The 23,232-nt window shown below is 38.8% G+C and overlaps 1 protein-coding gene across 1 annotated transcript in view; it reads right to left on the bottom strand.

Moving 5' to 3' along the window:
- The window catches only part of LOC6585144 (protein sidekick), a 33,337-nt gene that overhangs the window by 7,221 nt on the left and 2,884 nt on the right, over positions 1-23,232 (bottom strand). The window contains exons 2-7 of the mRNA XM_044007510.1: positions 22,317-23,070; positions 21,348-21,475; positions 20,672-20,929; positions 5,776-5,895; positions 5,330-5,485; positions 1,111-1,539 (exon numbers count right to left, since the gene is read on the bottom strand). Coding sequence (XP_043863445.1) covers positions 1,111-1,539; positions 5,330-5,485; positions 5,776-5,895; positions 20,672-20,929; positions 21,348-21,475; positions 22,317-23,068 — 1,843 coding nt within the window. The 5' untranslated portion in view covers positions 23,069-23,070. The remainder of the gene's footprint in view (positions 1-1,110; positions 1,540-5,329; positions 5,486-5,775; positions 5,896-20,671; positions 20,930-21,347; positions 21,476-22,316; positions 23,071-23,232) is intronic.

Below are 23,232 nucleotides of genomic sequence, written 5' to 3' on the forward strand. Positions count from 1 at the left end.
CTAACTATATGTGAGCTAAGCTGATCTTGGTATGAGTAATGGGACGGAAAAAGTTCATAATGGAATATATACTATAAAATCTATATTAATAATAATATACTAAAAATTTATATTCAATAGACACATTAAGCAAGAAGTCGAGTTAATTCCTGCTAGACCTCAAGGAATTCACCGGACACCGAATCTGCGGGGTGGCTAAAGTTAATCTCAAGAGACTATATGTCCACCCAAAGGCAACCCTGCTGCAGCTTAAGGATCTAGTTTCAGATACCATCAGCCTCAGCCTCTACTCGACCGTCTCTTGACTTGTCTCTCTTGACAAATCTATCAAATATCCTCGCTGTCTGTAATAGCTCAACTACAACTACTACACTCGCTTTCTACCCCTAAGCTCTGTATTTTGCAGGCTTGAAAAATTTAATAAATATTTTATAAATACATATCTAGTTTAATTTGCCGAAAGCAAGTTAGGACACTAAGCTGTAAATGTTTAATCAAATAGAAATCATAGAAAATCTTTTATTTTTTCCTTTTGACTGCAATTCGATTTGACATTGCATTTAAAAATCTGTTGCATACTTTGCGCATCAATTAAATCTGATAGCTTAGACGAGCTTAACAACTACAACAAATGGAAATTTAAAATAACATGAAATAACATGAAATAATAAAGGAAACATCTCTATAGTTGAGACAAGCACATTTTTAATGGGAGTCGTAAATAGAATCGAAAAAGTTAATTGAATTCGAGGTAGTTTTTTTTTTCTTGTTTTTCTGCTGTTATGTACTTCTCATTGTTGTTATTCCTGTTCCATATATTGCTGTTGTTGTTGTTGTTGTTGTTGTTGATTTGCTGATGAGATTTACATGTTCTCTCTCTAATTACATAACCGGCCCCAGGGCCCAAATCAGCTGCTCAAACAGCAGCCGGTGAGTTGGTATGTTCGTCTGTTTCTGTATGTGTGTGTGTGTGTGTGTGTGTGTATATGCGTGTGTCTGATAAATCAAATGCCAATACCACAAAGATCCATAACCTTGGCAACAACTACATACGTAACGCTAACCCAGACAGAAAAAGTGTAGACTGAACGCTTAGATTATTGGACTTACCCAGTTCGGAGACCTCGCGACGCTGTATAATAAATTTGGCTATTGGACTGTTGCCATCGAAGCCCGGCGTCCAGGACACATTGATGCTGCGCTGATGCGGCTCGGGCAGGCGCTCCACCCTCACGTTGCTGGGCGGGAACGGCAGCTCGATGACACTGAGCATTGCCGAGCGCGTCTCGTTGCCGCCGGGCGATGTCACCACACACGCATAGCTGCCCACATCGCTTGCCCGCACCGCCTGTATCTCCAGCTGGCCATCCGCCTGGACGCCAACGCGCTGCGAGTTGACAATGGGCGTCGATTGGCCCTCGCGATACCAGTCGATGTTGTACGGCACGCTCGGATCGCTCGACACCTTGCACTGCAGCGTTGCGGTTAGGCCAAGCAGCACGGTTGTGTCTACCGGCGGTTGAATGATTTGTGTGCGCACTAAAGTGTAAGAGAAATCCATAAAGAAAGATAGGGAGAGACAGAGAGACAGAGAGAGAGAGAGAGAGAGAGAGAGAGTCAGTAAAATGTCATTTAACTGCGAAACAGATAATCATTCGTCGTTGCCTATGGCTGAGCTACATACTAGAGACCAATGGCTGGCGCATAGGAATTAAAGCTTTAAGGCTGTGCATGTATATGGGTACAAGTAGATATACATATATACACATATAGACATTCATGCACACATCTATATATATCTATATATATATACGTTTTTCGCCTGCCTTTTCAGTCACTTGGCCGCATCATGCATCAAAAGTTCAACGCGCTCGACCAGACTTTGAGCCGAGTCCGTTCTGGGCCTTCTTTTTTCTCCCATATATTTTATTTTTATTTTTTTTTTTTGCTGCGCTTTCTTTCTGGCCCTGACGACCTTTTTATACCCTGAACCCATTTTCAATGGGAAATCAGGGTATAATGGTTTTGTTGAAATGTATGTAACAGGGAGAAGGAGGCGTGGCAGACCCCACAAAGTATATATATTCTTGATCAGGGTGACGAGCTGAGTTGATTTGGCCCTGTCCGTCTGTCTGTCCGTCTGTCCGTCTGTCCGTCTGTCCGTATGTATGAACGCGTCGATTTCAGAAGATATAAGAGCTAGAGACTTCAAATTTTTTTTAAAATGTCCGTAATTACAGCGCGCATATCAAGTTTATCATTAAAAATCGATAACTCATCCCGATCTTTTTTATCGATAAAAAACCTTATCGAAACCCAGTTATAAAATTATATCTTCTACACCTTTATTGCTAGAGTCTCCAAATTTTTAATGTATGCTTATATGCAATTTATACAATTTCGGTTTTTGTTAAAATTTACCCCCCACCTCTAAATTCACCCCCTCACCCTCACTTTTGTAAAAAGCGTATTTCAAATACTAGAGACTTGTGCTTTGGCAAGTACATGCATATTCATGTTATAATCATAATCTAAAAGTTTCATGAAGATCGTACGTCCATAAAAAAAAGTTATTAAACAATTAAGTTCTCATAGTAAGCGCACACTGCAGCCCATGCGTGTTTATGCGTGGTTGCTTGTATGTGTATGTGTGTGTATGTATGCGTTTGTGTCTGTATGCGTGTGTGTGTGTATGTGTGTCTATATGCGTGTGTGTGTATGTTTACCTGTGTGTGCGTACGTGCGTGTGTGTGTGTGTGTGTGCGTGTTTCTTGTGTAAGCTGAAAGTCGCGAAAAAGTATTGAAATATCTATTGCTCCAAGGGTTCAGGGGATCTCGTAGTCGAGCAGTCTCGACTAGAGCTTTCTTACTTGTTGTTGTTGTAGTTGTTAGTGAATGCCGCTGCCTCGTTTGCATACCCTACACTACATTCGCACACATACAAATGCATACTCTTTTTGGTTTTGATTACCGTCCTCATACGCCATGCGTTTCATGCAAAACAAAATGCCAAAACTAACAAGAATCTAGCGGAACGGCTATTCACGACTGTTGACATACTCTATTGCGCCAAAGAGACTATAAGATTAGCTGTCTATATGTATATCTATCGATGTATTTATGTGTATATCTATTTCATATTTCATATTTTATATTTTGTATAGCATATTTCATATATATATATATATATATATTTTTTTTTTAAATGAAGTATGTATGTAAACTCCATTCATGTATTCTACTCCTATTCTATTTCTACTCCTATAATCTATTTCATATTTAATGATTTGAATTCATATATCGTATAGAACCTTTCATATTTTATATTTAATATTCTATATTTAAATTTTATATTTTATATTCTGTATTTTATAGTTTATATTATATATTTTGTATTTTATATTTTATATTTTATATTATATATATTACTTTTTTTTTTTTTTATTTTTATTTTATATTTATATTTTATATTTTATATTTTACAGTTTACATTTTATTTTTTATATTTTATGTTTTATATCTTATATTTTATATTTTACATTTTACATTTTATATTTTATATTTTATATTTTATATTTTATATTTTATATTTTATATTTTATATTTTATATTTTATATTTTATATTTTATATTTTATATTTTATATTTTATATTTTATATTTATATTTATATTTTACATTTCATATTTTGTATTTGATATTTGATATTTGATTTTATATATTTTATATATTATTTTTTATATATTTTTTAGTCTATATTTTATATTTCATATTTTATATTTCATATTTCATATTCCATATCCCTTATATATTATATATTCCTCATATTTCAAATCTTCATTAGGCTGACGCACGTATATACTCGCTTTGGCTCGATGTACGATGCAGCTCAGCTGCACCGCTTTGCCAATTAGCCGACATTGATGTGGCCGTTTAGTGAGTCGTTCTAGCTGCAGCTAAAAGCCAGGCTTGCGGACTGCTTTATTGCATTCAAAATACAACAATGCGCTAAAAAACTCAATTATTATTGTTGTCATAGCTGCTTGATATTGTCATCGTCGTTGCTAATGCTATTGGCACTGTCATTGCCATTGTTGTTGCTGCTGTTGCTATGGCTGTAGCTGTGTCTGTGGCTGTGCCTGTGGCTGCGGCTGCGGCTTTGATGGCAATATAATGCATTATGTTGGTGCCAATAGAGTTTTAGCTGATTTGACCCGCGACCCGCGACCCACGCAGCTGCTTGTGGCGCAGTCTTGGTTGGTTTTTATGGTGCTGCCGTTGCTGCCACACTTTGCCGCATGCTGCATCGCTGACAATTTGCAATTGCGGCAGCTCCTGGGCACTAATATTATTAACTCTTTCCATTGCTGTGGTCGCTGTGTGTAAGTGTGCGTGTGCGTGCGTGTGCGTGTGTGTGTGTGTGTGTGTGTGTGTGTGTGTGTGTGTGTGTGTGTTAAAAGCATCAAGCAAACTTGCATGCACAAGCTTAAATGCATTTCTACATACATTTAGTTGCAGCGTAATCTCAACTAATCAATTTCTCTGTGCATCGATTGAATTTGACCTCCTCATACCGATATATCTTAAAGAATATAAGAGATATATACCAAATACATTCAGATCTTGTTTTATGTTTTCTTCTTCTCTTCTCTTCTGATAATATGCATTGTTTTATATACATATTTAATTATCTTGTACGCTCTCTCACGATCATTAAGTTTTTTTATGATCATTCAATTAATCCAATTAGAATTGCAATATCTTTCAGTTGTACTCAATTCCAAGTCCTCAATTGTAGTAATATCATTCATATGTTCATGCAGCTCAGGCTTTTCCTCATTCATCTATCTATCTCCTAGGGGAATATCTTATATACATATATATTATCTCATATGCTCCTCAAAATCTTTCTAATTTGTTCTCTACGTTATATTACTCTCGATTAGATTCGCTATACATTTTCACATGCTTTTCCTACCTATTTCCTTATGATAGCTCTCTCCTGAAATTTCCCATATCTCTTTTAAGCTCGCTCTCTAGGAGTTTAGTTGCCTGAATTTGACTTAATTAATGGGTGCAACAGAAAATTTTGTAGCTCAGTTAGGCTCAGTTAGCTCAATTAAAGGGGGTTAGCTTGGCAGTTGCAAATATAAAAATTCGCATATCTAAATTATATTAGTTAGCATTCCATTGGCCCAGCATCCGGTTGAGCAGACACAAAAGATATGGATGCGTATATGCAATTAGTTTTGATTGGGGGAGTTATCTCTGCAGCTCTATAGCTCTGTAGCTCTGTAGCTCGGCCCACCGATCGATATTCGATTACTTACCCAGTACGCTCAGGTAGGCCTCGCCCTTGACGCTGCCCGCCTCGTTGGCCCGCACACAGATGTAGAGGCCCGCGTCGGCGGCGCGAATGCTTGAGATGAGTAAATCGCCAGATTCGAGTATTTGAACACGGCTCGATAGCTCGACCAATTGAGTTTCTAATGTTGTTAAAATTAACGGGCGGGGGAGGAGTCCGACGATAAAGCAAGCGGGTTGCAGTTGCAGTTGCAGTTACAGTTGTGGCACAGTTGCAGCAGTTTACAGTTAGCAGTTTAGTCAGTTGGGTTAGCATACAAAAATAATAAAATATGTAAACAAAAAAAAAAAAAAAAAAAAGAAATACACGAATAAACATCGAGATTAGATTAGCATTTTGGCTACAATTCAAACGTGCATTCACATATATTCATATCGATAATCAAATGCGCATATGCTGCTCCTCACTCACCATTGTAGATCCAGGTGATGTTTGGATTTGGTGCGCCGGCGGCCCGACAGGATATGGTTGCATCCTTGCCATCCAGTGCGGTTACGTTCTGCGGCGGCTGCTCCATTATCGGGGCGGAGGCTGTGAATGGATGATGTGGATCGAATGTTGAGTATTCTGGCAAACTGAGACGCAAATCATGCATCAAGGTGTGGATAATTTCGTGGTGGCTGTGCGTGTGTGTGTGTGTGGGTGTGTGTGTTCAACTCAATGGCAAATACGTGGCTAAGCATGCATGCACACTCAAGTGTGTGAATGTGTGTGTGCGTAGGTGTCGGTGTGTATGACAGTGTGTATGTGAGTGTGTGTGTGTGTGTGCCAATATTTGTTTGTTGTGCGCTATATGCGCCCACAAACAATACTTCAATATTGACATACACAAAGTAGCCAAGGATAATATCAATATTAATGCAACCATCTGGCAACGCCATAATCTCATTGGCTACTTAGGTAAATACACAAATTTTACAATTCACAATATTAAGTCACTTATGAATATGTGTGTTCCGGAATTGTGGAATGACACACTTAATATGTGTTTCAATCCTCTTTCATTACAATTTGTAGATTAGATTAGGTTTTCCGATTCAAATTTATAATGTCTATATATATATATGGGTGTACAAATAGATATTATGGTATTTACTTTCGAACAATGTATATAGTTTATCTATAATTTCATGTGGACTATTTGAATGAAACATACAGTGAAAATTAGTTACGTGCAATTATAATTAAATACTTTTCTACTCAATATTTATTAAATAATATATTAAATAATATAAATATATTTATTAAATAATATAAGAGAAATACCAATTGCTACAGCTCCATTGAATTAATATTCTTAGTGGAATGTCGGAATGGATCATGCTATTACATATTTAATACCCAAAAAAAAAAAAATCTTCAAAATTCCTCCAATTATTATTTGTTATATTTTGTAGTGGAATGTTGGAATGGAACTTGTTATTTCCATAGCTGCATAAACATCTATACAAATGTTTGCCCCACTTAACTAGAATTTGACATATGTTGCAGTGGAATGATGGAATGGAACATTAATTCCATAGGAAACTTGTAATGGAACATGATATTTCTTATTCAAGCGCCTGCAATTACAATTAGTGGCATGTTGGAATGAAACACAATAAGCTTGACATGCATGCAACAATACACGATTAACATGAATTAACTTTACCAATGGAATTTTGGGAATGAAACAGAATATGCACACAAACATTCCGCAAATATGATTGCAATTCCAAATTGTTGTACTGAAATACATCTTTCACTACGCGCAAGGTCAATTTATTTTATTTGTAGCTACTGCCACGCCCACGCCCACACCAACGCCAACGCCAACGCCCTCGTACACAATGACATTAAAAACTCCGGCAGCGGCAGCAGTTCTCAATTATTTATTGAGTCGCATACTTGGCAAATGTTTTCTCTCCATTTTATTTTTGTTTCATTTTCATTTTAATTTTCATTTTTCATTGTTGCCATTTTTTTTTTTTTTTTTTTATACACACATATATTTTGTAAAAATGGCGATTGTCAGGCTGCAAGCAACTGTTGCTGTTGTTGTTGTTGTTGCTGTTGTCGTCACTTACGCAATTCGAATCGCAGCAGAAGTAATAATGTAATTATTTCATATGATGCATCCATTTTAACTCCGCTTATGTAAATAAGTGCATAAAATTACAATAAAACCTTTTTTGCGTGCTTTTTCCTTTTTCAATTTTACATTAAGATATTAAGTGCTCCACGACTGTGTGAGTATGTGTGTACGTGTACGTGTGTAGGTGTGTGTAAGGTATATTGTATGGCTTGCGGCGCAACTGTAGACAACTGTTATACATTGCACAGGGCAACAAAAAAGACAGTAAACTGTGCTCTAGTCGGCAGTGTTCGACTAGCAGATACCCTGTACTTTGAGAACAGTTACCTTTTTTTAAATTTCTATATGCACACATATACATACAAAACATACACACATATACACAAATACGTACACATGGGCTGGGACATAGACTAGTAGCTCGAATTACTATGGGAACTGAATTAATGAGTAGTTTTCTTCTTCTTTAAAGCATGCTCATTTTTTCAAGTGTAAACAACACCGAAATCTACAAACGCAGTTCGAAACCCCCAGCATAAGTGGTGAAGAAAGCAAAACGAATTATCGATAAATATCGATAGTACAAAAATACGGATGGATCAGTTCAGATCAAATGATAGAAGTAGGATAACGATTCTAAGTCTCGAATATCCGCAAAAACTAATTGCAAATCTTCGGCTTTTGTCGTTTAACCAACTAATAATACAATCGATATTTATCGATTGTACGCAAATGAGATGATTTGAGAAAAATAAAAATTATAATATAGATAGAAATATGGATAGTTGGTTAGGTCGTCTCAACACATAATCCTAATTAATCATTCTAATCTGCCACGCCTTCTTGCGTTCTGTCACATACTCATGCAAAAAGCCAATATACCTAAAATTTCACATTTTCAATGGGTTCCGGGCATGAAAATAAATCGTTAAATAATAAAGACGAGAAGAGTGAAGGGAGCTGCAGCGCACTGATAATGGTAGCAAATATTTATGATCAATATTTTAAGCACAAAAATGAAATTCATTCGCCCCCAAATATATATAGTTAAACATCGTCATCGATAAATGCAGAATCCGATTTTATGCAAAATTGAAATCCGAACAAAAACTGCAACTTCATCCAGGTGGGCAAAAACAAAGAAGAATAAAAACAAGTAAGAAAGCTCTAGTCGAGACTGCTCGACTACGAGATCCCCTGAACCCTTGGAGCAATAGATATTTCAATACTTTTTCGCGACTTTCAGCTTACACAAGAAACACGCACACACACACACACATACGCACGTACGCACACACAGGTAAACATACACACACACGCATATAGACACACATACACACACACACGCATACAGACACAAACGCATTCACACACACACATACACATACAAGCAACCACGCATAAACACGCATGGGCTGCAGTGTGCGCTTACTATGAGAACTTAATTGTTTAATAACTTTTTTTATGGACGTACGATCTTCATGAAACTTTTAGATTATGATTATAACATGAATATGCATGTACTTGCCAAAGCACAAGTCTCTAGTATTTGAAATACGCTTTTTACAAAAGTGAGGGTGAGGGGGTGAATTTAGAGGTGGGGGGTAAATTTTAACAAAAACCGAAATTGTATAAATTGCATATAAGCATACATTAAAAATTTGGAGACTCTAGCAATAAAGGTGTAGAAGATATAATTTTATGACTGGGTTTCGATAAGGTTTTTTATCGATAAAAAAGATCGGGATGAGTTATCGATTTTTAATGATAAACTTGATATGCGCGCTGTAATTACGGACATTTTAAAAAAAATTTGAAGTCTCTAGCTCTTATATCTTCTGAAATCGACGCGTTCATACATACGGACAGACGGACAGACGGACAGACGGACAGACAGACGGACAGGGCCAAATCAACTCAGCTCGTCACCCTGATCAAGAATATATATACTTTGTGGGGTCTGCCACGCCTCCTTCTCCCTGTTACATACATTTCAACAAAACCATTATACCCTGATTTCCCATTGAAAATGGGTTCAGGGTATAAAAAGAAGAAGCAAAGCCAACGCAAATTGAGTGGGTTAAAAAGTTAAGCGTGAAGCTCGCTCTTTAAGTGGCCATTGAATAGCCGACAAGTTAATTAGGTTTAAGTGCTGCTTCTTCCTGCCGTCCACCCCCCAAGACTTTGACCAATTTAATAATTAAGGCAAACGACAAAGCAACGAAGACATTACGCACTCTATGTGAACGAGCGAGTCGCGCGACTCGAGTGGGCCTATGCGTTGCGCTGGCCACATTCGTTGATTTTTATTGAGTAATTACAACAATTATGCCAGAGCATGAATAATAAAAAAAAGCACAAACTATTGAAGAAGAGGAGCCAGTATAATTAACCGAACGACAGCTGAGGGAATTTACAGTATCCCATTGAAATTTTCACTTTATGCATAATTTAGTTGCCTCAACTCGCGATTCATTGAGATTTGTTCTCAGCCAAGCGAACTTTGATTATTTTCATATTTATTTATGGGGCGAGGGCTGTTTGAAAAGTATTCCGAAATTTATATAAATTTAAAAAAAGTGTAATTCTGTACTTATAATTATTATAATTTTTTTTTATTCATAGTTTGATCTATAAGCATCAAATTTGGAATATTATCTATATTGAACCCTTTAATAAACCTCATTTGATAATAGAGAACACATTGTCTATATAAATATCTAAATATTATATAAATATAAAAAATATATATATATATATATTTCTGCGATCTTGATCTTGCTTTGATTTCATCTTTATATTCAGGATCCCATCGCAGTATCGTCCTTTCATAGATCTCTTTTTTTTTAGGCAAGTTTCCCAGGTTAATATATTCTGTTCCTCCAAAAATGTTATATCAATTATTTGCTTCATATTCGTATAATCGAAAAAATACATGCAAAATATCAACTGATCAATTTCGTCCTATTGTCGGCCTAGATATAGTCCTAAATAGATATAGTTCCAATAAATGAAAATATGAAATCGAATATGTATAGCCCTCAGCAATTCGAAATTTGCCATACTTTCTAAACAGACCTCGCATGTATTTATGCGTAAGTAGCCTAATTTTTGACCAAGCTCAAGAAGTACTATAATCAAATGATTGCACAGAGCTCGAGTGATGTGCGAAGCACTCACTTGCCAACAGGTTTTCGGAATTTATTGAGCGCCATTCTGACGAATGGCCCAAGAACACGGTAATGTTGGCCAGACATGTTAATAATATATATATATATATTATATTATTTATGTATAGATGTACTTTATATTTGTTATTCAGTAGCCAAATAAGCCTCAGCTGGAAATCGTTAAGACTAATCGTGAGAACGAGCCCCACACATTTATTGATCCCAGAAATTCGTAGCGATTGCCTTAAAGTGTAATACGGACGGACTGTACGGTTATTCATTACGGCGGCTTAAACAGGCGGATGGAGGTCACGTTAACGTGTTAAAAGTGCTTAAGCGGCTGCATGTCAAAGGGCATTGCCCCAAACCCAAGGAAAACAACTTGCCTCCTGCCCGCCTGCCCCCCGCCTCCGGCCAGCTCTTCTCTAGTGCCACAAGCTTGTTGCGGCTGTGCACGCAAAGGGCATATTAAAGAAACGTGTCCAATAAAACGAAAGAGGCAACATTTTCGCTTTTATTTCTTTTCGTTTTGAATATTTATACTCGTTGACTAAGCAAACAAGAGTATATTAGCTTCCTTTTATTTGCTTTGCGATGTCTCGTCTGGCCCAACATCGCCGTCTGTTTGCTGTTGCGGCTGGGAGACTTGCAATTTCGAATAGATTTTTGTATGCTTTGTCCAGTTACTGCAAAAGTGGTCTAGAAAATCTGTAGAATAGAGTGAATAGAGAAAAGTAGCCAAAATTCACGCTTGACCCTCGCTACGGACTAGACTTCCGCCTTAGATGGCCGGAGGCAATGCAATTGAGTTTGAGTGAGCATGGAACAGTCGTTGGCACCCGGACAACAATTAGGAGAGAGTGAAGGGAGCATCCGATGCTAGTTTTAATCCAGTTTAAACATTTGTTGCATCAACGACATATTGATCTGCATAGCCAACAGGGGTGGGGTGGGGCACGATTTATGCCACGTGCAGCGTGCAGTGTGCAGCGTGCCGCAACTTAAGCCGTGGTTGCTATTGTTGCATGGCATTCGTAATTAATATCAAGTTGACCCACTAAGGCGACCGCCTCAAGTTAAAGCCGTTATAATAAAGCCCTCGCCAAGAATGACGTGCACCGGCGATAAGTGCCAGCGCCCGCCCGTAAAGTGCTTGCCCCAAGGACCCCGGGCCACTGGTGGTGGGGTTGTGGCTGGGTGGCGCTGGGTGGTGCTAGCTGATGCCTGTTGGCTGTTGGCTGATGGGTTGTTTGGCAGCGCTGGTGCTGGTGGTGTGGCTGGTGGTGTTGGTGGTCGCGTTGCTGGTTATGCATAATATTTGCATGGGAATTGCGGCGTATTTTGCATTAAGCTCTTTGTATAAACTGTGGGCAAATCCCTAGCAGCAGCTAAGCACACTTTTCACCTGCTTTAAGACACAATGCAATGCCGAGCAGTTTTAATTGATATACCCATTTCAGTATCACTTTCATTGCATTTGCCAAGATCCAAGCAACCAACAAACACCTTGGCTCAATTTGGAATACATCTACTCGGATCATAGCAGGCGAATAGTGACGCTACCTTTTGGGAAACCTGAAACTTTTCAGTCCTACTCTAGCATCAGTTGAATTCGGTTGTGATTTACAAATCTCGAAAGTTCACAAAAATATATAAAAAAGTAAATTTTTTTGTTTTTGGTTTTGCATTTTGTATATTCTATTTTGATATCAACGAAAAAAAAAAAAAAAAAAAAAACAACAACAACAAAATGAGCCGCATATTACGTGTATTTAGTAAACTTTTTTCCAAACTTCTGTCGCGCCTTTTGGGTTCTTCGTCAGCTTCGTCTAGTTCCAACAACTATGCTGATGCAAATGCAGAGGCTAATCGTAGCACAGGTACAGACACTGAAAATGACGCACCGATAAATATAGCACCGATCACAGATGAGACTGCGGACAGTGCCATGCAAACGGATAACATCAGCACGAACATGAATAATGGCTCCGATTCAGATGTTTTCATGAATGATCTACCCACTTTGAACAATGTGCGGGAACCTGTGAACATGACCCTTCACGTGAGCGTAGATAGTCACATGGATCTAGCTCAGCCGACTTGCATGGAACTTGGATCGGAGCCCGAAGAAAATTATCATGGTGATTCATTGGTTTTCGCGAATGAGCCGCCTACGATATATTATTTGGAATATAGCCCGGAATATACGTCCCGGCTAGTCATTAACGTAGAAAATCACTCAGCAACGAATGATACTGCTAATCTAACGGATATTTCCATGGAAGATTCAGTATGCGTTGCCTTTATGTGTCGCTCGGATACTTCCACAGCTGCCAACTCTGGTGCTCGTTGTCTTCGCAGCTCTGATACTCCCACCAGTTGTGCTGCCCCGGACGCCTCTGAGAGTACCTCAGTTGCCACACTCACTAACACAGTCCACACTTTCACAGACACTGCCTTGAATAACACAAATAACACTTCGTGTCTCGATTTGAATTCCTTGAAATTGCAGTTATTGATTTCTAGGTTTCCATTCCAAAATTTTTTGGTGGAACTACGTACACATGCGCTTAAACACTCTAATAAACAACGCCTTACACTACGTGAATATACTGATTTGCGCCGGATCGCCAGACATCAATGGTTCCAGCTGCCAAATCACATCAAGCTGAGGTATTCTTCGAGGGCAGCTCGGGAGGAGCTGAGAGCTATAAAAGGTGCAATGCACATGGATGAGGAGTATCAGAGCGAAAAGTTGATGAAATATAGGAAGAAGACTACAGAGAAGGAGAAGGTGAATAAAGTTGAGGATCACACTAAACTGGAGGATGCATCTGCAGACAGAGGATCTAAAAATCAAGATAATGGGACTGAAGTCGAGCGCAATCAGGAGGAAGATCAAGAGAAAAATACTAACGTGAATCATGAAACTGCAACTGAAGCTGAAAACAACAAAGACTTGCGAAAGGAAGACGAGAAGCAGAAAAATGAGGCTCCTGAAACAGAGGATAACGTCAGCCCGATGGATGTCGATGATTGCAAGGAGCCAGAACGTCCGTCGACTAGCTCAGGTTGTGCTAAAAGAAAACGTAAAGGATCACCGCTTCGCGGCGACGAGCCCGTTGCAAAGAAGCGCAATCACGAAGCTGCTTCCAGTGAGGCGAACGAGAATCCTGCTCCATCGCGGGACTCTGTGAATAGCCCAACCGATTCACTTTCGCCGAACTCAAATGGGCGTCTGCCACAAAATGGAAAAGATTACACAGCTTGGGCAAAGTCGCCGCCAGAGAAGACTGATAAGAACAAATAGAGTGTTTCCGATTTGCAATTTGAATTCAAGGATATGTTGTGTTGGCAGGATGTTTATATTTTGTATAACGAAAAATGATATATATATATATATATATATATATATATATATATATATATATATATTATATGGAATAAAGGTCTGGATATTGATTATTGTCGAAAGAAACCATAGGAAGACCGAAATTATCTCTTGTTTATGGATTGGTCGGGTCTTATAGGACTCTCTTTTGTTTTTTGTTTTTTTGTTTCTGCTTCTCTTTTATGTTTTCAGCTTGAGTGGGGAGTTAGCATGTAGTTAAAGTGTTTATAACTGCCAATCAAACTTGATGTAACCTCAAAATCAACTGCAATTACGTGCTACGAACGCCAGGTGGCGCCACCTGTTGTTTGCCCCGGGCACAATGTGAAGCAGCCAAAGAAGAGGCTACCAAAGCACAAAGTAAGCAAACAACTTTCAAGTGTTGCGTGTATTGTGTTATTTCAGCTGTGCGCACGGATGTGTGCGAGTGTGAGTGAGAGAGAGAGAGAGAGAGAGAGGAAGGCAGAGACAGAGACAGAGAGAGTTGAATTTAAACTGATTGCATGACTGCATCTAAATTTCACAGTGTGTGTGTGTGTGTGTGTGTTTTTAGCTACATCTGTGTGTGGCGCCTTGGCCTGCCAAGTGCCGGAAAATGTTGCCACGCCCCCAGCGCCCAGTGCCGCCTCTTCATTAATACGTTGTTGTTTGTGGAAACTTTGGTAGCTGCATAGACAAACAGTGAAGCGTCTGCAAACTGCCAGGAAGCAGCGATTAAAATCACTTTGCGTTTCGGGAAATTACAAAATTATGTTACTCGAGCAGCTCAAGCAGCCGGAAAATGCGCAACAACAACAGCAACGTCAGAGGGCCAAAGGTAATGTGCTAAATTGTGCCAGGTGCAATCCAAAAGCCAAACTTATGCCAGCCAAGCTAACAACAGCAGCAGAAGCAGCAACAGAAAAAAAAAAAAAAAAACGGAGAAGAAATATGCAAAACTTTTGCCAAGAGGCGGGCGCAATTAAAATGCAAACAACTTATGAACCCGACCCGGGTTGCTCGCCCAGTTGCCCCGTTGCCCGTGGCCTCCTCCTCCTCCTCCCTCTACTCCGGCACCGTTACCGCTCGGTACGCGCTATCCTGGAAAATAATTTCAAGCCAGCTGCTCGCCCTCCCACGACCCAAACGTGCCACTGCCCCTCACCCACGCCACGTGACGCCTCGGCCATCAAATGTTGTGGAGTGTGCGGCAGCTTAGCCAGCCACTTGTTGCCCCTTGTTGCCAGTTGCCAGTTGCCAGTGCCACAGTTAGAAGCATAACTCATTGCTAAATACGTAAATAGAAGCGAATAAAAATAAACATTGGCTGGCACCTGTTGTCACTGAACGACTACCAAATACCTTCTAAAGAGCTGCTGAACAAACTCAAGTTTATTTCGATATTTATCGATTTTAATCATTCGATAATTACGATATTGAAGAAGAGAATCTTTAGTTGTATAGTCTAATACATATTGGATGCTAAAGATTTATAATTTATAAAATAATTTCCTTGTCGATATTTATCGGTATTTAAAAATTGCTAAATTTACGACATTATTTAAGGCAATCTTTTTTTTTTTTTTTCTGCACAAGATCATGTTATTTACTGTTTACTAAAGGAAGGCTCCGTAAAACATTGCTGTAATTTATTTGTCTATTTTTAATATCGATTGTTATCGATTTTAGGTAGGAAAACTGTTGAGTATTAAGATATGGCATATGATAATCTTTGCATCTTTAGTTCGTAAATTTGTTGCATTATTTTTAGCTTTACTTCCTAAGTTGATCCTAAAGTTCTCAAGTTTATTTTGCGATATCTATTAAGATTAAAATGTGTGATATATTATTAGGGAATTTTTGGTCTTTCACTAATCAAATTTATATATTTATGCAATAAGACTCCAGTTTATCCAACATCCGGGGCCGATCTATGCCCAAGTCCTATATACACTACCACAAACAACATTTGTACGATATACTCTAAGTACCAGAGTCATTTGCGTAGGTGACAAATTCCGAGAACGCCAGCCACAAAAACTGAAGCTCAGCTGAATGCTGAGACATTTTTCGCTTCTGTCTGTCTCCTTTGCAGCGGATTTTCGTTTTTACATTCATTTTGCTACACTTCAAGCTAAATTGCACAAATCTTTTGTATCACCTTTTCTTTTCATTATTTCTTTTGCCTTTAAACCGTAACTTTATTTATTGCTTTAATAAGTCAAATGGCTTAATTTAGTTAAGCAAATAATATGAATAACTTTCCGCCTGCATTGATTGTATGAACTCAAATCAAATTTCGGGCTTTGAAAAACCTTTCAAGGCGAAACGCCTAATTGTAATTTATATCCATGTGGATTATGAATGTGTAAATTCGAGTATGAATTACGCAAGACGGAGCCGAGCCGCTGCTGGTCCATTAGAAGTAGAAAAAGTAATGTGAATTTATGTCGAACAATGACAGCTGCGAGCAGAATGATGGATGAAACTAATCCTTGCCTGGAACTAAAGGACTCAAGTCCATTCCGATTGCCTTCAGTTCGGACATGTTCGATGCTCAGTGCAGCAGCTGCAGCAATCTAAACAAATTAACTCAAATTGTGAGCTGCACATTAAGTGAAATGAGAGCTTATTAGGACTTGGGGTAAGGTAACTGAGCCATAAAATAAAATCACTCAACTTAAGTTGACAAAAGTTTTTCAATAAAGCGCGACGCCAGCGCCAAAGCCAAAGTCGAAGTCGAGGGCGAAGTCGAAGTCGAAGCCGACATGGCCTGGCCCTGGCCGCAGCCAGGAATACAAAATCTTTTAACTAGTTGTAACTCAATGAAGTGCAGCGGGCAAGCGGTTCGCCAGCAAGGACAAATCCATGGCATTGACTCAAGCCAGACAGCGAGAGAGAGAGAGAGAGAGAGAAGGGGGGAGTGAGAGCGAGCGAGATTTACTGCGAAAGCAAAGCTCGACACGAAATATGCATCGAAATTTTCAATTTACATGGCCAGCGGACGACGAGAGCTCGACGGGCATGAAAACGTCGCCGAGCTCCATTAAAATGTAACCAAAAATATATATTAGACAGACAGACAGACAGACAGAGAGAGAGAGAGGAAGAGAGGGGGAGAGAAAGAGTGGGTGCGGGAGAGAGCGAAAGCTGCTCAGATAAAGAAAATAACAGTTGTTCAAGTTCTTAAAGAGCCATAAAATTGAAACAACTTAAACAAGAACTTTGGCCGTCCCGCTCTACGCTTGCTCTCCCTTTCGCTCTCACGCTGAGCCAAACCATGGATCTGCATATTTTTGCGACAAGTTGAGCACAGACGTCTGTCGGCGTCGCAGTGTCTCTGTGACTTGAGAGCAGGCAAACAAGTTCGTTGCCGAATGCTGACATCGACGTCGACGTCGACGTCGACAGCGACAGCGACAGCGACAGCGACAACAGTTTGTCAAATATTTAAACGGCAACAGCTCCGACAACAGCAGCAACAGCAAAGAGTTGCACTTTCTAATGCATAATTGTTTAGTTGCTGTCAAACGGCCAAAACTTGAGCTGCATCAGCAGCCCAATTAAATAATGTAGCATGCTTTTTGGGGCACCGACCGAGCTGCAGCTGCGAGCTGCACAATGCGGGCTGAAAGGCATGAATTAGCGTGACATGCGGCAGGCATATGTCCAGTATATATGTATAAATAAACAAAAATATATATATATATATATATATATATATATATATATATATATATATATATATGTACATTGACTAGATTCATGCTGCTTTTAGCTTTGGCATTTTGCTGCTGCTGGCAGCTTATATAAAAAAAGCTTTAAATTAATTACTTTGTTTTAATCATTTCAAAAAATGTGACTTTAAATGTAAATATATAAAACGCTATCAATAAACTCTTTTTTTTATTATAATTTGAAATAGAATCTATGCATACAGTGAGTAATATTAATATTCGTGTTTTTCATTTTTCAACTTTAAACGCCAAAATCGGCTCCAAGGACCCAACAAAAACTGTAACATTTATACCAAAACATCTAAAGGACACTCTAAAATATAATGGATATCATACCAAGTATTAAACATAAACCATTTTTAATAAAAGTCGAATCTGGTCAGTTGCTAACGAAAAACCCGAATATTGAAATAACGCCAAATTTTGGGGGTTTTTTTTCGGTATATGTATACTATTAAATTGATATAGACATCATCGGAAAGGCAATTTTTTAATCTACAATTTAGTATTTTCACTTTTTTAATTTTAATTAATATTTCATGTTTAATAGGCGTTTGAAGTTGAAAAAAAAAAAAATAATAATAAACGAATATTAATGTTACTCACTGTATGTATACACATAATTTATTTACTTCATTTAATATATCATAAAAAGATTTTATTTTAGCCACACTATTTTTATTTTTTTTTTTTTTTCAAAATGATTTGATTATTTTTTTAATATTAAAAAAAAAAAATCTTTTCAAATTAAGCTTTGGTTTTAGCTGCACAGCAAAATTCGTCGAATTAGTTGCATTTCTTATTTATATAAAAAATATTTGAAAATTTCAATTTCTGACCATTCAACAACATAGTACTGTTAATCCAGCATTAATTATTTAAGACTAAATTTCATTTTTGTCTGATATAAAATGATCAAAGTTCAGCAAGGAATTTGCCAAATAATAAAAGCTCGAAATCAATTCAAATATGCTGCTGGGCTTTGTTGAGCTGCACAAGACTGAAAGTATATGGATGTCTATACATATATGCATACTTATATGCATGCGTATGTGTGTGTGTGTGTGTGTATGCTTATGAGTGTGCCTGTTTATATGTATTTGCTGAGCATGTGTCCTTTCGTCTGTCTTTATTTTGCGCTATATTAAATTCATAAATATGCAAAATTCTCCCATGGCAAATGCAAACAATGTGTGTGTGTGTTAGTATGTGTGTGTGTGTGTGTGTGTGTGTAGGTGTATGCATGTATTATTTAATACAAGCTACAAGCCTGTTGCATAGACATCGCCAGACCAGGCCAGGCACTTAACGGCACTTGAATGCCGCAGCGGCAAATTCTCAACTCAAAATCTATGAATATTATGAACAAGAACAAGTTCAATGATAATGCACACAATGAGAATACGTACAATATTAATGATAATCATAATGATAATTATTAATAGTATTGCTAGTAAACGATACGGCAATAACAATAGCAAAAAGTCATGCATATTTATGAAATACATTCAGCTTTTGCTCTTGAGCTTGAGCAAACCAACTGAGTTTTGCCTGCATTCAGATTTCAATTGCAGCTAATGCACAGTTAACAGTTAACAGGTAAATAAGTGTGATTATCATGTGGAATATGCGTAGTATATATACATGTCTATAAATATGTGTGGAATATTCATCTCTCTATTGTTTGCCTGCACAATCGGAATAACTGAGTTGAGTCTCTCTATGCATATGGATGGACAATGACTAGACTGAAGTGTATCGATGTTAATGAAGGATCCATGCGCTTACAACTACATATAGATGCACAGACATACATAGTAGAGATATATACATATGTTAGCTACTCCTACACAATATGCTCAGTCTATGCGAAATTTCATATAATTTTATACTTTATACGAGGTTGGCTTTAAAAATATGTAAGCATATAATTCCTTATTATATTTATTATTATACATAGTATATTTTTTGATCTCACATTTTCATTAATTTTAAGTATTCAGTCAGTCTTCTATACCGAACTGGTAAAGCTGTCCTAGTCGAACGGACGCACAGAGAGTTAGACAGACGGACAGTGCTAAATTGTCTCAGCTCTTCGCCCTGATCAACAGTATATATACTTCCTAGGCTCTGCCTCTTAAATACATTTCGATAAAACCAATTTGCACAGATTTCCCATTTTCAAGAGTTCAAAACTTGTGTGACTATCAATCAAAATATAAAATATCAAAGTTGGCAATTTCTTTAGTTTATTCTTAAATCTATATACTAAATTTGGTAGAGTCAAGTTGTTAGTTAAAAGAAAGAAAGCCAATAAATTTTCAAGAGTTTATTCAGCAGAATTCAAATCAGTTAGATGTGCTTCAGGCTCTTCCGTGAAGACTTTAGCTCAATAAGAGTTTAGTAATTTAATTATCTGCTTGTAGTTGAATTTTTGGTTAATAATTATAGTATTAATAATAATTGCGGGAGTGTCACAATTAACGCTAACTACAAACAATGGAAGTGGCAACAGTTTGTGGCACGTTGATGATTTAATGCGGCATTTAAAATATGAGCATAAACAGCAAACAAATTGCCACAATTATGTTGCACTTGAGCCAACCCCCAAGTGGGGGGCCACATGGGGCATCATTGTGTATGCCTTTGTGTGTGTGTGTGTGTGTGTGGGTGAGTGTGGGTGTGTTTGTTGCTGTGTGGCACTCGTGCTATGCCTGTTTGAGTGAATGCAAACACGAATGAGTGAACTGAAAATGAGTGCGATTTGAATGCCTTTCATGCAAGTGCAGAGTCTATACATACATACATACATACATATATAGCTATGTCTAAATTGATATATATAACAGCGATAATGATCTAAATGTGGGTGAGTTGTTTTCTCAATTCGAGGTGCAGTGCATTGAGTTGTAAATGTGAGCTGTGAGCGTTTTGCATTCTTGATTGATGCCCATACCAAAGCGAAACTCCTTGCGTTTATTACCCTTGCCAGGGTGTTTAGCGTTCATGCCCATGCCCGATCCCGATCCCGTTCCCGAGCCTGAGCCTGAGCCCGAGCCAGAACCCGAGCCAGAGCCCAAGCCAGATCCCGTTCCCGAGCCCGATCTCGGACCCGATCCCATGCCAGCATGCGAGGCTCGCACCCGCAAGATGCGCGGCTGTGCCAGACGCTTCACGCGCGGCTGCGGCACAGCAGCTGCTTCGGTTGAGGCTGCTTAATGTGGTTGATTGATATGAATGGGTTTATATATAGTTATATATATATATATATATATATATATATATATATATATATATATATATATATATATATATATATATATATATATATATATATATATATATATATATATATATATATATATATATATATATATATATATATATATATGCATATGTTAGTGTTTTTTTCGATCATAACAGAGACAACAATGGCATTAATAAATGGGGAAGAAAGAGAGACAGAGACAGCACCGTTTTAGTAGAATGTTTTCATTGGGCGCAGCTCGAACTGTTACTAGGAAGCGGATTTGGTTAGTAGAAATGCAAATATGATAAATATATATATATATGTATATGGGATGGGCTTTAAATGGGGAATGCAATCATTCGATTAGCACCACTTGACTCACTTTTCACACGCAGCCAGGTGTACGCCGACTTCTCGCCGGCCTCGTTGGTCGCCAGACATTGGAACATGCCCTCATCCTCCAGCGTCAGTTTTTTAATTATCAGCGTATTATCGGCTTTCACTGAGTACCTGCAATGTGTTTAACATTCATGAGTTGTAATTATTCACAAATATAGCCAGCCCGCCCACCTCCCTCCTGCAGCTGATACCGACTACACCACACTAATTGAGCTTTACGCCTATTTATCGAAATCGCTATGCTGGCATATTTCAGAGCTCTCGATTGCTCCGAATACCGATTTAACATATTTAATGCGTATAGATGGCCGTTCTGCTGTTATATACATGTTTCATAATTGTGCTCTATTGATTCTGTGGTAATTTTCAGCACTGGCCGTAAAACAACCGCAAATGAATTCGGAATTCCAATAACAAATTATAAGTGTTGCAAGTGTTGTTTAAGCACAAATTGCCTTGAGCCTATGGAGTTTTACAGCACTAAGCTGCGCACTTAACAGCACTGCCCAACTATTCCGATATAAGAGTGTTGAAAAATATTGTCTAATAGGGTTTCATAAACCTTAAATATCCTTCAGCTCATTAGTTGATCTTTTACTCAACACTATACTGCTCACTTAGCAACACTGCTTAGCTATTCTTATATAAAAGTGTTGGAAAACACTGTCTGCTTTACAGTTCTGTGCCTTAAGTTCAAATTTTGTAGCACCGCTAAGCTATTTTGATGTGCAAGTGTTGGAAAACGCTGTCCTACCCAAACTATCAAACACTAAATATAATTAATCTGATATTTGAACTCCTAGCCAATACAAAAACAATCATTTTACAACACTACCCTACTGTTTTTACACTTAACTGCCTTAAGCTCACATTTAAGCTTCTAGCCAATACTAAAATCTAAATTTTACAACACTATTTGGCGATTTCAATATAAAACTAATTTCACACTTACCCGCCACTTAGTAGCTGCGCATCAATGCGTTCGGCATTGCGGAACCATTGCACCTGGGGCGTCGGATCGCCAACCACGTCGCAGGGCAACATCACCTGACCACCAAAGTCGCCAAAGGTCTCGGCACGCATGGGCGTAAAGAACATGGGCGGCTCGAGGATGTAGACGTGGGCGCTGGCCGTGACCGTCCGAAAGCCGCCGCTGCGCAAACGCACCTGGCAGGTGTACTCGCCGGCATGGGAGCTGTTCGCCTGGAGCAGGGCCAAGGTGCGGTTCCAGGGATTGTTGAGCGTATGCAGAATGCCGGCATTTTCCACGGGCAGTCCGTCCTTCAGCCAAATGGTCTCCAGCTCGTGTAGCGGCCGTGCATTGGCAATGCACTGCAGTTCGGCCACGCCCTCGCCACGCTTCAGTTTCAGATCCTGTGGCGGTACGATTATCTCGGGCGCCACCTCCACAAACGGATCGCCCGTGACATTGAGATGGATAGGGGCGCTCGCCTCCTCCCTGCCCAGTTGGGTGTTCATGGCGTGTGCCCGATACGCGTGACGATCCTGCTCATCGGCGCTGAGCACGATCAGCTGATTGGCCTGGGTCAGGGCGTACTTGATGTCATAGTTGAGCGTTCTATTCTCCGCCTGCCAGGAGACCGAAGGTTTCGGCACCGAATCAATGGCTGGCATGTCGAAGATGGCCGGATGACCGCTGACCACGGTCAAGTATCCCTCGTTCTTGTTCTCGAAGGTGCCCATATCTGTGTGTGTGTGTGTGGAAAACGAAAAGCAAATAAATGAAAACAAATGAAGTACACTGTGGTGAAAATGTGTGCGAGCAGCAACGCCGCCCTCCCCCCTCCCCACCACCCAGCAGAGAGCTTGTTGTGTCACGCGAGCTAATTGAATCAGGCAGCAGTGCC

This window comes from Drosophila mojavensis, unplaced genomic scaffold (assembly GCF_018153725.1).
Source record: "Drosophila mojavensis isolate 15081-1352.22 unplaced genomic scaffold, ASM1815372v1 contig_136, whole genome shotgun sequence".
NCBI classification, from domain to species: domain Eukaryota; kingdom Metazoa; phylum Arthropoda; class Insecta; order Diptera; family Drosophilidae; genus Drosophila; species Drosophila mojavensis.